At 40.6% G+C, this 16526-nt stretch overlaps 1 protein-coding gene across 2 annotated transcripts in view; it reads left to right on the top strand.

Annotated features, from left to right (window-relative positions):
* Positions 1-16526, top strand: part of Ebf1 (EBF transcription factor 1) — a 385123-nt gene that overhangs the window by 339828 nt on the left and 28769 nt on the right. For both annotated transcript variants that reach the window (XM_055610690.1, XM_055610689.1), the window contains exon 11: positions 13055-13143. In XM_055610690.1, the coding sequence (XP_055466665.1) occupies positions 13055-13143 (89 nt within the window). The remainder of the gene's footprint in view (positions 1-13054; positions 13144-16526) is intronic.

Genomic DNA, 16526 nt, shown 5'->3' with positions numbered 1-16526 from the left:
AAAATATTTGTGCAGTCAATCTACCTATTCCCCAAGACAGCTCCACCAGTGTTGGGCTTTCATTTTCCATTTAGAATACTACAGTAGTACTTTCTTGAAAACCCACTTTGCCTTTGACTCTTACGACTATTCTTTTGAAAAATAGATCTTATCATCACTCCCTACATGTGAGGGATTTAAAATGCTTCTGTTGCCTACCAAATAAAGTTCCTGGCAAAGCACTAGGGGTCAAGTTCTGCTACAGGGTTAATCTCCACTATCAACACATAAGCTATGTTATCCCCAAATTGCAATACCCACCATTCTTTGAATGTATCCCCTTATGTCTCTTTTCTTTGTTGCATACTGTACATTTCCTGCCTGTTTTTAGTAGAAAACTCCTGTTCTTTTCACAATCAGCTCAAAGAGACTTTCATTGTTAAATGTTCCTTCTCAATGGTAGAGAGTTAGTTTTGTTGTTGTTTTTTGTGTTGTTGTCGTCATGTGCTATGGACTCTAGGTACATTGGTTCTGCTGTGGCTGTACAGACTTCTGGGCAGCTGATTGCTGTCAGCCTCCCCGGATAAGGTATCCCCCAGGGTGTGGTACGGTATAATATACAAAAGTCATTTGGATTCACAAGATACTGGAATGCCACTGTACTTTTCTGTCCCTTCATCCTCTTCTGCACAGGGATAGCCTGGTGCAGACCTGTACTTGCATTCATCTAATCAACCCATTAGAGAACACCTTAGGTCCTGAAATTATCCCATCTAAGAAAGCTGTCTCCTACTTATTTTTCCCTTTTTGGTTCCCACAACTTATATTCATTGAAAGGTTTGTTTTTACTTTCTGTGTATTTGTGACTTTCCTATACATATCTATGTTTACCACACCTGTTTGGTACCTGTCAAACCAGGTGATGGATCTTTTGTAAGTAAAGTTAAGGTTAGCTATGACCTATCACATGGATTCGGGGATCTGAACCTAGATCTGCAAGAGCAATAAGTGTTCTTGGAATCTGTGCCATCTCTCTAGCCCCTGGGTTTTGAAACAGTTGTAACCTATTCCAGATGGAACTGTGTTTAGGGGACATTTTTGAGTATCAGTGGTGGTGGAATCTTTTGAAATGTGATTTCAAGTAAGTGTAATGAAAGGAGAAAGGCTGAGCCTTAGGGACAAGCAAATCACACCTAGGGCTCTCCCAGAATCTGGCATTCCCTTGTTATTAAATTTACCACACTGTTTTAGAGTTCTGTTTGTGTCTCTTTGTGCCTCTCATCTGTGGAGTAGCTTGCGATTGAATTATATATGTAAACACATATAATTAACAACTTTATTGCCCAGCCAGCCAGCCTTTGTTTCTAGGCCATGGCAAGCATTTTATTCATGGCAATAAGAAGCATCCATTGAGAAAAATATGTTGATGATATATGCCTGTAATCCCATCACTCAGGGAAACAGAGGCAGGTGGATCTCTGTGAGTTCAAGGCCGGCCTCATCTCCAAAGTGAGTCCAGGACAGCCAAGGCTACACGGAGAAACCCCATCTTAGAGAGAGAGAGGGAGAGAGAGGGAGAGAGAGAGAGAGAGAATTATGGACAAAATGCCTATCCTGCTTTCACACTCTGGACAGGAAAGGCTCAGAGAATGTGTCACTCCAGGACGAAATAAATATAACTGGTCAATGATGACATGTAGACTCCAATCTAGTTTTGTCTTGCTCAAAATAGCTTTTGACAAAGAGTTGGTTGTCAACTACTAATCACACAGGGGCCTCATGACATGAGCTTCATGGGGGTCATATGGAGGAGGCAAAGAAAAAGACTAAAAAAGATGGTGAGAGGGACAGCAAATGAAGAGAAAGAAATTATTAGAAAGATCTCAGAGGCCAGAATTAATAAAGGATGTTCTGGAAACCTTCATTGGTCCTAATTTGGCTACTCTATCTCATGTACTAAGGGAAGGGAAGGGAAGGCTTCCTGGACATCAGCCTCTGCCTTTTCATTCATAATTCTGTGGCTAGAGGATACCTGTATCCATTAAGCCTCAGCTTCCTTCTCAGTATAATCGGAACAATTTATTCTCCCCTTCACAAGATTTTTGGGATGGTCAGATTAATCCATAAAAATGTTTACCATATTATATATACATAGGATTTATGTTCTCTTCATTTGATATTGCTAACAATAGTAACAACAAAAAACAAGTAAAAGAATATGGGTCACACATTGGTGAGGGCACTGGATCCTGGTGGCACCTCAGCATTTACACAGTTACATGATTCTCCATGGACTTCTGTTTTTCATAATCTTATACACCTACGGCGTGATTGCAGCCTCACAGGGATGTTATAGGTCACTCACAGTTCAACACCAAACTGCACTGGAGTCCTTGAGAAATTGTTCCAGCTTTGCAAGATTGGGTTTTCACTGGTTGCTATGGCCAAATACATGTACCAAACTGGATGTCATGGTGTATTTGTACGATTTCAGCTGAGGCTGGAAGATGTAGAATTTGAAGCCAGTCTGGGCTACTTAGATTCTGCTTTGGAAAACCCAAACCAAAGTAAAATTATTAGCAACTATATTATTCTTCCCCCCCCCCACAATATCTTTGTGGATTTTTGTTGTATTTCAATTGGCGATTAAGTTTAGGTCATTAATATTAACTGTGAGATGTAAGAGCTTAATGATCAGGAAGACCATTTCTTTTGCCTAAGGGGAGCCTTGAAAGGATGGCTAAGATGATCATGGTGTTGTGAACAGAGAAGCTTTGAGGAGCCAAGGGGGTACAGCATGCAGTATGAAGATGTCAAGGCTGAAAGAAAGCGCCCAAAGTAATGTTCAGGAGAAAGCTCTGTGGCTGTCCCAGGATGCTGCTGCTTAGTGACAGCAATCACCCTGGCTGAGTGGACACTGAAGCTGCCTGACTTCATCCACATCCCCTCTCTGTGATATTTAAGGTGGATGTGACTTTTCTCTGGGCTTTGTTACAATTACAGAATACCAGTTTCCCTCTAATTCTTACCAGTTCACCTGCAAGGCCCTTGTATCCTTAAACCAGGACATCCATGTTACAAGTGCTCTTTAATATCACTTAAATGTTACCAAGCTCACCATCTCTTGTCTCCCAGATCTGAGCCCTTCCCTGCCTCACTAGGGGTATGGCCATGCTGTTTTAGAGTCCCCTTTACCTCACTTTTTTTTGGGGGGGAGGGGGGATTGTCTTTGTTCCCACTCTGCTGAGCAGTTTGCCAGCCCCTGATGGGATGTCTCCATCTGACACTACTGGTTTCGAGGAAATGGCTTTGTGAAATGGGGCAGGTTTATGAATTGTCTCAGAAAACTGTGATATCAACACTTACCCAGAAGCCCTCGGTCCCGAACTCTGAGCTTGGTTATAGGCTAGACTTGGAAAGGAGTTTAAGTCTGGCCTCTGACTTGGAGCTGTCCCCTGCTGAGAACCACACTTTGCCGGCAGCTTGTGCTTGGAGAGTAATAAGTATTGTTGTTTAGCAATTGTGCTGTTGGAATTCAGCTCCACTATGTCTGACAGTATTTATCTAAAATACTTTCCCTGGTGCGTGTTCAAGTTCCAGTAAACCGTGTCTTATTGTGCGACCTTTTCATTTTCCTTTGAAAAGGGATCAGCTCGTCAGATAAAAGCTACAAGCCCGAGTACAGGAAAAACGCGTGCTCAGAAAATCCAAGCATGATTGAAAACAAGATGTGTTAAATCAATGCGGTTTATCGCCTGCCTATTCCCGGCAATTGCTGTCCTAAGCTCATTTCGAACACACGCCGGATGATAAAAGTCCAGTGTCACAGAACTCGCCGGGGTGGGGACAGAAGAAAACATGTTTATCAGACAGGCTGGGTGATTTTACACTCTTGATAACAGTTATTGTCAAAACTCTCTGGGAAGAAATCTGAAGAACAATTATAGAGGTAATATTGCTCTTGATATATCAGAAGATCCGCCAGGAGAGAATTATGGATTTATCCTTAGGAAAGAAAGACAGAGTATGCTGGCCTTCAATCCTTAAACACCGCCATCCATTACACAGTGAAAATCAGCCTTCTCTTTACCCTTAAAGGAGCAAATCTGTCTTTGAAACTTAATCATAAATGATCCAGATTTTTTCTAATCCAAAATAAAAAGAAAAGATGGAAAGGCAAAATATATATATATAGAGAGAGAGATCTATAAAACTGACAATTTAGCTTTGGTTTGCTGGAGGGAATTAATTTTAATTTTATACTTGAATCAAATTTGGAAATTGAAATCAAGGCCCCTAGAAGGCCAAGCAGATCACAGACCACCACAGAATGGCTGGGTGACTTTTCTCCTCAGCTTTGTTACAATTACAGAACCCCACAGTTTCCCTTTAATTCTCACGGGGTCACCTGCTTCCTGTGCTGGTTGGAGTATGACCCTCCAGGGAGAGAAGGAGGTCTGCACGTGAGGACATGCTTCTCACCAAGGACCTTCTAGAAAATTCTAAGTAGTTGTGGTATAAAAGAGATCAGCCCAGTGTATTGTAAATGCATTATAAATCTCCTTTTCTGATGCTCTTTACCAGCTATATGGATAAGGAAAACTTGGGGTGTTGGTTAATTGCCAACTTGACGCAACATACAGTCACCTGGGAAGGCAGTCTCAACGGAGGAATTGTTTAGATCAGGTTGACTTGGAGGGGTTGTCTTCATTGCTTAATTAAAGTGAAATGAAAGACCCACCCTGAATGTTGGCCTGGGCAGGGTCCAGAACTATGCAAGGGTGGACAAAGCTAGCAGAGAGGAAGCAAGTATAGGGAATCCATTTTTTTTCTATGTTCCTGACCGTGGATATGATGTTTTGAATTCCTGCCTTGACTCCTCCACCCCCACTCCAGTGATGGGACTGTGGGATGAATAAACCCTTTCCTCCCTTATGTTTCTTTTCCTGAGGGGCATTTCACTGCAGCAAGAGAAAGGAAACTAGGGCATTCGGCGAGGCAGAAAACAAAGTTTCCTGATGAATGTGGAGGCAATGTTTAAGATACGAGCGTGTTCGCTGACGGAATGAACTTAAAGAAATCAGACCAAGGAAAGGGACCTGCTCATCTGGATAAAGTTGGGATTCTGGGCATAAAGATTCCTGGTGGCATAGGCAGGGATGAGAGTGCAGTGTAGATGACTGGAGAATAAGACATTTCCATACCCTGTAGATAGGTTCCTCAGTAATAAAGAGTAATCTCAGAATATCAAGCAAAGCCCTGCACAAACAGCAGCAGCTAATAAGTCTCCTGGAGTAATTTACACAAATAATACTTCAGTTTCCCACGTTTGAATGGTGATGCTGCATTTGAACAAGGGGTTCTAATTTTTTTTTTAACATTTATGTCAAGGGGAGAGTGTCGACATTCGTGGGATCATATTTGATGAAATACTTTATAACTTTGGGCTGCGACTGAAATGACACATTTATACAGGACTATTGTAATCAACAATGTCTCTGAAAAGTCTCCATGGGTCCTTGATGCTTAGAGAAAACTGAGTTTGAGGTGAGAAACCTTAAAAGATTAGACGTCTTTTGCAGATGCCTTTAAGTCACCTGCCGAAGTATAAATTGAAACAAATGTATCTCGGGTTAGTCAGGAAATATGATCACACAGGATTCTAGGGACCCATATCCTTTCACCCAGGAACTTATTCCAAGTGTTGTCCATTGTAGGTTCTGTTAAGTCTATGAACATTTTTTTTTGGAAAAAAAAAATGCCCACGTCCTTGTTAATAGGGCATTTGATACACAAATTATGGACATGAATATAATGTTATTGCTATAACCATTAAAAAGTGAGGTAGGTGTACGGACGTATTTAATCTGTATCTATAAAAAACAGCATTGAGAAGGTATCTGGAAACATATATAGCCCTAAGATAGGAATAGTGCTTCTTCGTTGATGGGGTTGTTATGAAGGTCTCCTTCCTGTTGTGGCTGAAAAGGTTTTCGAGAATAAGAATGTATTGCTTCCAGATTTAGAGATACAGTAAAGCCATTTCACCTCGAAAACAAAAGCCAGTCACCCTCCCTCTTCTCTTCCTTCTCCTGATGTTTTTTGCTTCCTGAAGAGTTAGTAATTTCCAAACACACACAAGTTTTTTTTGTATTTCAGTAAACTCCTCAGGGGTTAGTCACCTCCAGTTCTCTAGGGTTCTTGGGTTTCTGTCTCTGTACCTTCTGTGTTTGCATCATGTGTACTTTTGGATCCACTCATAAAAAATGGTTGACCCATACCAGTGACTCGATGCCTCTGATTACACAATTATTCTTTTGCTTGATTTTTTTATTTCGAGGTTGTTACCACAAAAGAGGTTCATGCATTATAAATATGTCAGGGCATGATCAAAGCTAGTTCAAGATTCTCTCCTTTCCCCTCCATTGATTAATTCTTCCTTTATTGGCTCCATCTTGACACCTTTGTGGTTGAAATCGCAGCCTTCCATGATCCAGTGAGCCTGCTTTGGAAGCTCCTGTGAGCTTCCCTGGATCCCAGGGCAGGGCCACCTGGCTGGGAAAGACTTTCTTACTAAATAGAAGAGCTATCTTGCAAGGGGTTTGCTTTTTGGCACCTCAGGGTGTATATCTGGTCCGCGGATCAGCTGACCTGTCATGGCACTGTAGACAAGTAAGGGAACACCCAAATGGCTGGAAGTGTAACCAGTTTCTTCATTGACACTGTTTGTGGCTCTTGTTTGGGTTTCCGGTTGATTTTTTTTTTCCATTAGTATATTTTAGAGTCACTCTTAAAGATAGCTTTTCGAAGATAACTTGCTGTTTTATTGTTTACCTCTGGTTGTTAATTTAGTGACTGAGGGAAAAAATGGGGCCATTACGGAACAAAAAGGCTCTGCCTAGCATATAAGTAATCACTCTCCTGCCCAGAATGGATCTGCCTGGAAGGAAAATGCTAGGCTGTTACTCCCTTAGTTCAAATATAGAGTAGTCACCAGGGAAGCTGGGAGACCCAGGTGTTAGTTTCATCATTGCCTCTTCTATGAGCTTTTATTTATTACTTGGCATGAAGTCGACATATTTGTTTGGACATTAAATGGCAATATAATATAAATATTACCTTCTTAATATCTGCATTTCTTTTTATTTCCAGTCAAAATGACATCATGTCACACAACCATTAAAAAAAGGAAATTAAAACCCCAGAAATATGTTAAAGCACCCCCATGAGTTGCTGAGCTATAGAAGCCACTCGCTCTGTGAGCTTTGGTCTGAATGGCACCCACATGTGTTTGGAGACACAGTTCTCCAGCCCCATCCATTGTTTCTAGGAACTAATGCTTTAGAAGCTAAAAGATGATGGAGAAAGAGTGATTTCCTTAAAACTCAGAAAAGCATAGAGAAAAAAATCAATTCTCACAACCTTGGATGCCCCCTCTAAGATTTTAACCTGTGGATATCTTGGGAGGGAATTCTTTACTTGATGTATCTGTGAAGTGGACTTCCTTAAAAAAAAAAAGCCACATAAACATTTGTCCAAAATTGACTCATTATAGAGATTTTAATTGTAATTTGCCAATTTTATTATTAAAATTACTGAAAAGAATCTGGTTGTGATGCCTACATTCTCTTAGCCCATACTGTCTTATGCTGCAGAAGAATCTGGACCCTGCAGCACTAGCTTTATATAGTAGGAGCTCTGCTGTTTTGGCAGCACCCGAGGTAATGTCCACTTGGAGAAAGGCCTCGTAAAGAAGTTGGAAACAGAAAAGTTAGTGGTTTAAAGAACTTTGAGCTGATGAGTCTGAGAATGGACCTAAAGCCATTTGTAAGTAGACTCATAGCAGGCAGATGAGATGCTTTGATATTTTTAACTATTTAATTAACTGCTTTTTTTTTTTTTTCAAAAGAAATACCTTTGCTGCAGATGAAAATGAGAACCTCGGCTGGCAAGTGTGCTCTCCCTTCTACTGCCCATTTCCAGTGCCCAGGAACAGCCTGGATCTGCAGTTCCCCTGACATCTCAGGCCTTGCAGTCAGCCTCCACTCTGGAGGTCCTGATTAGAGCACTTGAACTTGCCTGTATACGTTTGCAAGAAAGCTTCAGCCTTTCCTTAGCACGCTGCACAGAGCTTCATGATGATACATGTAGTCAAGAAATGTATATTTACTAGAATAGTGGTTCTCAACCCTCCTAATGCTGCAACCCTTTAATATGGTTTCTCGTGTTGTTGTGACCGCCAGCCATAAAATTATTTCATGACTATTTCATAACTATAATTTTTTTCTACTGTTATGAATTGTAATGTAAGTGTAGGTTCTGCAGGGTCTTTGATAGGTAACCCCCATGAAAGAGTCATATGACCCACAGGTTGAAAACTGCTGTACTAGAAAATAAGTTTGGAGAGGTCAGGGGAAGGCATCTCAATTTAATCATGGTTTCTAGTGGCCTGGTTCCCTCTATGTCACCATTCATTAGAAGTTGTTCAAAGTGGTCACCATGAGGAATACAAGGCAGTGGACTTTGGAACAAGAGGGAGAGCCAAACTAAGACATCCAAGCTGACTTTACAATCAAAGTTTTTCATCTTTCCTTTTGGGTTATATGCTCTTTGTACAGCGTTTAATTTTAAAGGCTTAAGATGCTGTGACTCTAATTCCTAGCAGTGGGTGTGGTTCTCACCACAAATAAATGAAACCTCTATCTTTTATCACTTCAAAAAATGCATACAGTGGTCCCATTTTATTCCTAGGATTTAAGCATTGGGCCATTTTTATGTAGACCAAGGGACTTTTTCTCTAAACCCGTGAGCCTTCTTTATCCTGCTGTCATCCTTACCTGATTTTGGGGTGAATACATCTGCAGTCCTTGTCAGAGTGAAAATAAGATGCTTGGAAGCAGGGTCCAAGGAGCCCCTGTTGTCATCCCTTGCCTTCTGCAGTTCACAATCTCATCTGTTTTTCTTCTTTCAACCTAAGTTGCCCATGCCTTTATGTGGGCTAATTATGCTCAATTAAGCTGCTTTGGTTTTTTGTTTTGTTTTGTTTTGTTTTGTTTTCTTTCTCTGCCTGATTCTCTGAATTGTCCCAAGTTTAAGGGGGAAAATTGATTAGTCCTGTTTTTGCTGCTGCCCCTGAGCCCTGCACTTGAGTACAATGAAGTCACTTTGTTGAAGAATTAAGTTTATAGTACATTCTTGTAGGGTAGGTGCATGTCCCAAAGGTACCACTATTCCTGCTGATGAAATAAATATCCCTTCTTTATGATTCTCCCCCATTACCCTCTCTGTTGATTTTTTGAGAGTTTATGTATAGTCACATATTTATACAACTGGGCAAAAGTATACTACTTATTTTTCTTATGGTCTGTAATAACCTATGTAAGGTTATTAAAGGGTACACAGACCCCTTTTAAGACACAGTTTCTTATGTCATTACTTTATACAAGCAGGTCAGATTCCATCTCAGCAACAATCTTCTTGGTCTTAACCTTTTTCTCTGATTTTATAATATATGCTTATCGTGCAGGAGTTTGGGAAATGAAAACAGAAAATGTGCAGGTCAAAGAAGAGGAAGAAAAGCATCTTAGAAACCATGAGTTTGGAAACAACTAATATTTGGCAGTGTATGTGTAGACACTGTTGTTTATTTTGTATGTATGTAGGTAGGTAGGTAGATTTGTCGAATGATTGATTGATTGATTGATTGATTCATTCATTCATTCATTCATTTATTAAAAAGTCAGCACATTAGTAGCTGGGGACATTGCTCAGTGAGAGCATGTGATGGTCTTACAGAGGACCCAGATTTGATTTCCAGAGCCCTCATGGGTAGCTTACAATCACCGGTAACTCAAGTGCCAGGAGATCCAATGCCTTTTTTTAAACTTCTTGCGTACCAGACACACATACTTACATGAGCCACTCACACATGCACGTAAAAATCTGAATCTTGAAAAGTCATCATATGACATACATACTCCTATAGTCTTTTTAAACTAATGCTAGAAATGTCAGTAAATTAGTGTTTGTCATAGGACATTAATTCTGAGACTGGGATCATATTCTGTTCTACATAATACTCTGCTACTTTTTGCCTCACTCTGCACTGAACTCAGTTCCTTCTCCTCTTCCCAGGTATTTAATCTCTTTTCTGTGGGAAAGTTGTGTATGTTTTTAAACCTAACAAAACTATTAGATGATCTCTCACAAGCACATTTTCCCCCTACTCAGCGCATTCAGAGATGTCAGCAGGCTCCTTTGAGTTTGGGATGGTACACTTTATCTTTTATGGCCTTATTGTTAATGTTGTCCACTGTGTTGTACCATTCTATTGAAATGGTACACCGAAATACTGGTGTAGCTTAACACACTTGAATATATGATCGAGGAGTAACCCTAAAGGCAAAGAAGTACATAAGAAACCTTCATCATGGCTCACTATTTAAAATACCTCCTCTCCCATGGTTTGTGTCCATAGCATAGATGCTTATTTTTGTTTGAGTGATGAGTTTAATACGTCTAATCCAATTACTCTTCTTGGCAACAGAATGATTCTCAGCTCTTTTGCTATTAGTTCCATATGATATTTGAATTGATTCTTTTAATTGCTGATATTAAGTGTCAGTCATTCTGCAGTGAGTTGTCCTTATAGCCAGAAAAATCACATATTCCTCATCCCCAGTATAAAAGCTTTTCAATGAACAGCATGAGTTTCTAGACATACTAGCAATTCATTATGCAAATGATGAAATAGGTGGGTCCACGTCTTTCATGTTATTGGTGGCTTAGATTAAAAAGGTAAAAATTGTAAGAGTCTGAATTATGTTTACAGGGACTGGAGTGGTACTTTTAATTGTCTAATGCTACTGCTTATGGTTAAACATTTTGCTGACAATTAGCATTATGGATGGAGGTAGACATAATATGTAACTTAACCCTCAGTGCTCACTCCCATCCCTCTGATGCCTTTCATGACTAAATACCACAATCCTACATGTAATAGCCTCTGTGTATAAAGAGCTCCATAGCTTTTTCTCTACATGTCATTCTGAAGAAAGAGTTCTTTTCAAGAGCTTAGAAAGACTTCATAAAATGAAAGGAATAATAAATATTGTAGCTTTACTCATATCCCAAAACAGAGAGATTCACTACACTTGGCTGTAATTCTCACTAATTTCCACAAGAGACAGATTGAAAGTTTACTGTTTGGAAGGGTGGGGAAGGGAGAGGGGAGTTATCCGATTCTCACATTTGCAAAAATGATTACCTTATCCAAAATGAAAATGCAGTTCTATTAATGACCTCAATAGGCACTATAGTTTAGAGGGGGGAAAATCTTTTAAATAAAGTTACTTGAAGTTCATTCTGCCTTAAAACATACAAGTAAAGTAAAAGTACTTTCCCTGATTTATGTGTCTTTGGTAGAAATAGTTACTGGCTTTTTACTAACCTATGTAAAACAATGTACTTTTGTAAATGGATTTCTGGCCACTTTATTCAGCTACCCTCCCCCTCTTTTTCTTACATAAAAAAGTAAGCACTGTCAATCAAGGAATTTTAAGGTTTATTTCCTCTTTAGCAATGATTGATAGCCTTTTAGATTTACAAGTTGACAAGTTAAAGGGTTCTATTGGTATAATTATGCTCTAAATTCACAGTCTTTCAATTTAAATGTCCTTTTAAAACCAAGAGATTATCATACCTGTATTTTGAAAAGTGGGCCAGTCAGTTTGGGTTGGTATACAAATTGCTTCCATTAGCCTTGGGACCTATTTGAATTTAATACAGTTTTTTAAAGTTAGTATGAATCTTACTTTTAAAATTTAGGTTAATGGAAATGCGTTTTAAGTAAAGCATGTGGCAACTTTTTTTTTAATGTATAGATAAAATGTTAGGGCTGCAGAGACAGTCTTTTTATTCAGTAAGAAAGAAACTATGTAGCGAAATATCCTAGGTAAACTAAAAAAGAAAAGAAAGGCAATTGTACAGTAAAATAAAGTAGAATAATACTGCCTGCTTATTGTTCAGGGGACCGGGCTTTTGATAGAGGAAAGACTTGCCATCTTTCCTCCCTTCTCAGACTAGATAGGCTCAACATGGTTTGTATCCTAGGAAGGAATTCTGAAAATGATAGCATAGACTCTAGTTTCTACTTGGTCTAGTTTAACAGAGTGTGTCCAACAAGACACAATGACGTCCATTGTCTCCCAGTGTTATTATTGTTGTTGGCTCTCTGAGTCTTATTTAGTAAATCATTCTTGGAGACTCAGCTGGGTTGTGGTAGTACTCCACAGAGGTTGGTGTTTTTCAAATAATATCATTGCTGTGAGTGGGTCTGTCCCTTAAGATGGGAAGGTTTTGGGTCAAGGGCATGGTCAATGCTTGTCAATGCAGATTCTTTTAAGGATTTAGAAGACATGCCTCTCACTCCACTCCGCCCACCCGTCTTCACTGCATAAAAAGTGCTGACATACTAGATCCACTGATGTCTACAGGGGATTCTACAGATACCTGTGTGGTCCCTGCTGTTTAGAATGTATAGGTACCTTTAGACAAGCCCTTGACTTTTACCCAGCTTTCTGCGATGAAGTGAATCCTAAAACCTTGAGGCAAATCTATTTTTTTTTTTTTACTTAGGATCATATTAAGGATGTAGAATTTGGCTCTAAGAGCTGTGTTTTGAGACCCTCCTCTCTCTTGCTACCAATGTTTCTTCAAGACAGTCAGACCACACCATAGTAAATAAAATAGATGGTAGAAATTACTCAACATAGAGATAATCTACTCAAGAGACTGAAGAGTATCTACTGAATGTTAAGAGTTATATCTTGGGGCTGGAGAGAAGGCTCAGTGGTTAAGAGCACTGTCTGCTCTTCCAAAGGACCCAGGTTCAATTCCCAGCACCCACATGACAGTTCACAACTGTCTGCAATGCCAATTTCAAGGGATCTGATACCTTCACACTAAATGTACATAAAATAAAAAAATAAAAAAAAGAGTTATATCTTTGCCATCTGTGCTGAAAATCACACTTTATTTCCTGAAGTGTTTGAATCTTGTGACTTCTTCCTTACAGCGCTCAATGAACCTACCATTGACTACGGTTTCCAGAGGTTACAGAAGGTCATTCCCCGGCATCCTGGCGACCCAGAGCGCTTACCAAAGGTCAGAATTCCCCCTCTTTGGGCCACGGTTTCTAGAAAGTTGGATTTGAGAATGGCAAAATACCCTCTTGGACAAGACAGAAAATAGTTCATAGATAACCAACTCATGTTGGTGTCTTGTGTGTTGTGATAAAAGTTAGCAAGCACTTTGGGCTAGGCAATGTTCTGCCTATTTTGCTGTATACTGTGCTGTGTGCCATCATTTATGATTTCAATGACTTTTTATGTTGGTGCTATTTATACTGGTATTTTAGGAAAGAAAATAATGAAACAGAGAGAGGCAGACAGTTTGCCCAAGGTCACACAGCATGTACATGGCTGAGATTTAAATCTTCCCAGCCTGTGTCTGGGCTAATCAAATAGTATGCCATGTTGATTATCAAGAAGAAAGGGAACTGCATATTTTAACTGTTCAAAGAGCTGGACTTACTTCTGGTGAGAACGGAATGAATTCAAAGGCAAATGTGTTGGTAAAAAGAGCTGGAAAGAAAATAGATGTAGTTACTGAGATTGGCCAAGTAAGACAACATCTTTTCTGACATGGCTTCCTCCTTATTTGAAAAATTAAACCCAAAGAGGGATAAAATGGAAAACTTGAGATAACAATCATGTTTCTATCAATGCAGAAATTGGAGATTGAGTCTTGGTGCTACTACTGTGTGCCTCCTGTGGGTGGTGGGGTGGTCCCAGCCTGTACCTAAGAGACCAGGGGTTGTATGGGAAGGAGAGTCAGACACTCCTGATCATGTCTGAAAACAGGAGGTGCGCCAAACAGAAGTTGCAGCAAAGTTCTACGAGGCCTCAGCAGGGAGGCCGTGGATTGTTACCCCTGTCCGTTACTTAGCATGTGACAGAGGGTGACCCTGGTTACGTGTCAGTTGAATTGGAACGGGAGCAGGACATCCCCAGCCTCTGAGCAACTGAATATCTGCTTTATCCCCTATTTTTTCATATACAAAATTGGGATAGTAGAATGATGTAAGGATGGAAAAAGGAGCCAAGACTGGTTAAATTGTTGAGGTCTGAAGAAGCCAGACAGTAATTTTCTTTTCTTTTTTCTTTTCTTTTCTTTTCTTTTCTTTTCTTTTCTTTTCTTTTCTTTTCTTTTCTTTTCTTTTCTCTCTTTCTTTCATAAGGATAGGAGAGAAATTAGAATATAAGGTAGTTTTGTTTACTTACACTTAAAAACATTTTTACATTGCACATAAGATTTTAAAATGTTGGATAGATAGCCCAGGCACATGCCACTTTGTCCCTGGGGTCCTTCCAGTGAGGCACTCAGCCCTTTCTTCCTGGATTTGGGAGAAGCAATCAAGGACACAATGGACATGTGTGTGTTAAGGAAACACAGCTTGCTTCCAGCCACTCTGACTGTGTAAGGACTGTGGCCAGACGAGCCCACCCCAGGAAGCTCTCCCTGTGACTCAGAGCACAGCGGCTGTCCTCTTGGCTCTGCATATTAAGGTGGAGCAAGAGTTCAAGGGCAGGGTCAGGAAGTGGCGGATGGAGCCAGCACAAGGTATTCCTGTGGAGTTGCGAGAAAGAGAGAGATTTATACTCCTACTATCCATTGTTAGGGCAGTAGAAAGGGGCTCCGCCTTTCTCAGACTCACGGTCAGTGTTTGTCAAACAGGGGTGGTTCAGGGAACTGTGGACCACACACCTTAAAAAACAAACTCCACTTTATTAAACCCATGTGTTTGTGAATAGACAAAGCTAGATTCATACAACCACCCACATATTCTGTCAAATGAAACTGCTCCAAAGACCACTCAGTCAGCTTTCCATAATAATATGCCTTTGTGTATAGGCTTGCACTTTTTCAAACAACTTGGACTTGCTTTGTTTTACTGGATCCCCTCTTGTGAAAGAAGTTGGAAAAGTAGCTCCTCATCTTCCTTCCCCATTTACCAAACAGGGAAAGAGGAGCAAGCAGACTCTCTGTAAGTTATTTCATCTCTGAAAGACACTATAATTATGCTAACCCTCCATGTTTAGAGGTTTTGTTTCTTTCAAATGCCTCCAGAGAAGAGTGGGCAAGGGTCTTTAAAGCATAGCATTCTGTCCTGTCTCGCTGACAATGAACCTTCTTCTCTAGGTCCATGTGACTTTGTGACCTTCTTTGGGTCTTACAGAAGAAACATGACTTTGTGGTCCAGGAGTTCTTATAAGGGGGGGGGGGGGAGATGAGGACTGTGACCAATCAGAAGCTGAGATGCTAATTGCTTTGGTGATTCCACACAGAAACCTTGAACAAAGAGCACCCTCAGCCTTGAAGGCCAAAGGCAGTATCTCCATTCCTTTGGAGTTTGCTACTTGTCTTCCTAAGCAGGCTGTGAACTTCAGCCCACATGCAGTGCAAGCAGATCTTGAGCCTAGCCAGCCTTCTGCATGTTGGCTTTGACTCTTGGGAAATCGGGGGTTGTGTTTGTTTCACGCCTCATGCAAGTCTAGCGCTGCTCTACGGTGTCTGCTGCAGAGCAGAGAGACCAAGTGAGCCAGCATGCAAGCCAGACACAGGAGAAGCTTGGAAAGCAGACCCAGGACTTGATGCATGAAAATCTGAAGGCTTGGGTTCCTCCTTTGTGGAGCAGCTGTTTCACAGTGCTCCCCAGGAGCTAAGGGGATAATGCATACAAAGAGAAGTTCCAGGCATCTGGGGAGACTCCAGAAAGTGGGGACACTAATCTCAGCATGACATGCATCTCACATTCCACAGAAGAGGCCTTTAGGCTGAGCCCCTGGAGGAGGTCTGTCTGATGACTTGCTATGACATCAGTGCCAGCAAGTGAGAAAGTGCAAAGTTGAACTTGGGTCTGTGAGTTCAAAACCCTCCCTGTATCCAGTAGGTTAAATTTCCATTGTTCCTTTAGTCCTCCTCACTCAAATACTTCTGCCTGCTGGCAGTTACCTTCTGCCTCCTCTTCCTCAGCAATATCTCCTGTCCATCCCCCTCAGATTCTCAGTAGCTTTTCCTCCTTCCTTCATCAGGAGAGGCTGGTATGGCAATCTTCACCAAGCAAACACAGTTTGATTATGAGACCCAGTCTCCCTTTTCGAGAAAACCAAGCAGTTTGGGAAAAGCAACAAAGGCCACATTTGTGTATTTTGCTTTATGGAGCTGAAAATATCTGGTAAATTGATCCAGTGGGAGTCATAAATACACATTACTTTATCTTGTTCTTCGTGTCCTATACCCCAGAGCCGTGATAGAACAACACCACTTAATAGACTTAAGAAAGAGTAATTACACTCATTGGTTGTGCGATTTTTCAGCCCTCCTAGCCCTGCCTGACCTTCTAATTTAGCTCACCGTGTCTAACTAATGCATTTATATTCATCTTTTATGAAGCATGGATAGTACGGGATTGACTGTACAGTCTT

Source organism: Psammomys obesus, unplaced genomic scaffold (genome assembly GCF_907164565.1).
Source record: "Psammomys obesus unplaced genomic scaffold, mPsaObe1.curated_primary_1811, whole genome shotgun sequence".
NCBI lineage: Eukaryota > Metazoa > Chordata > Mammalia > Rodentia > Muridae > Psammomys > Psammomys obesus.
This window is presented reverse-complemented; position numbering and strand designations above follow the sequence as displayed.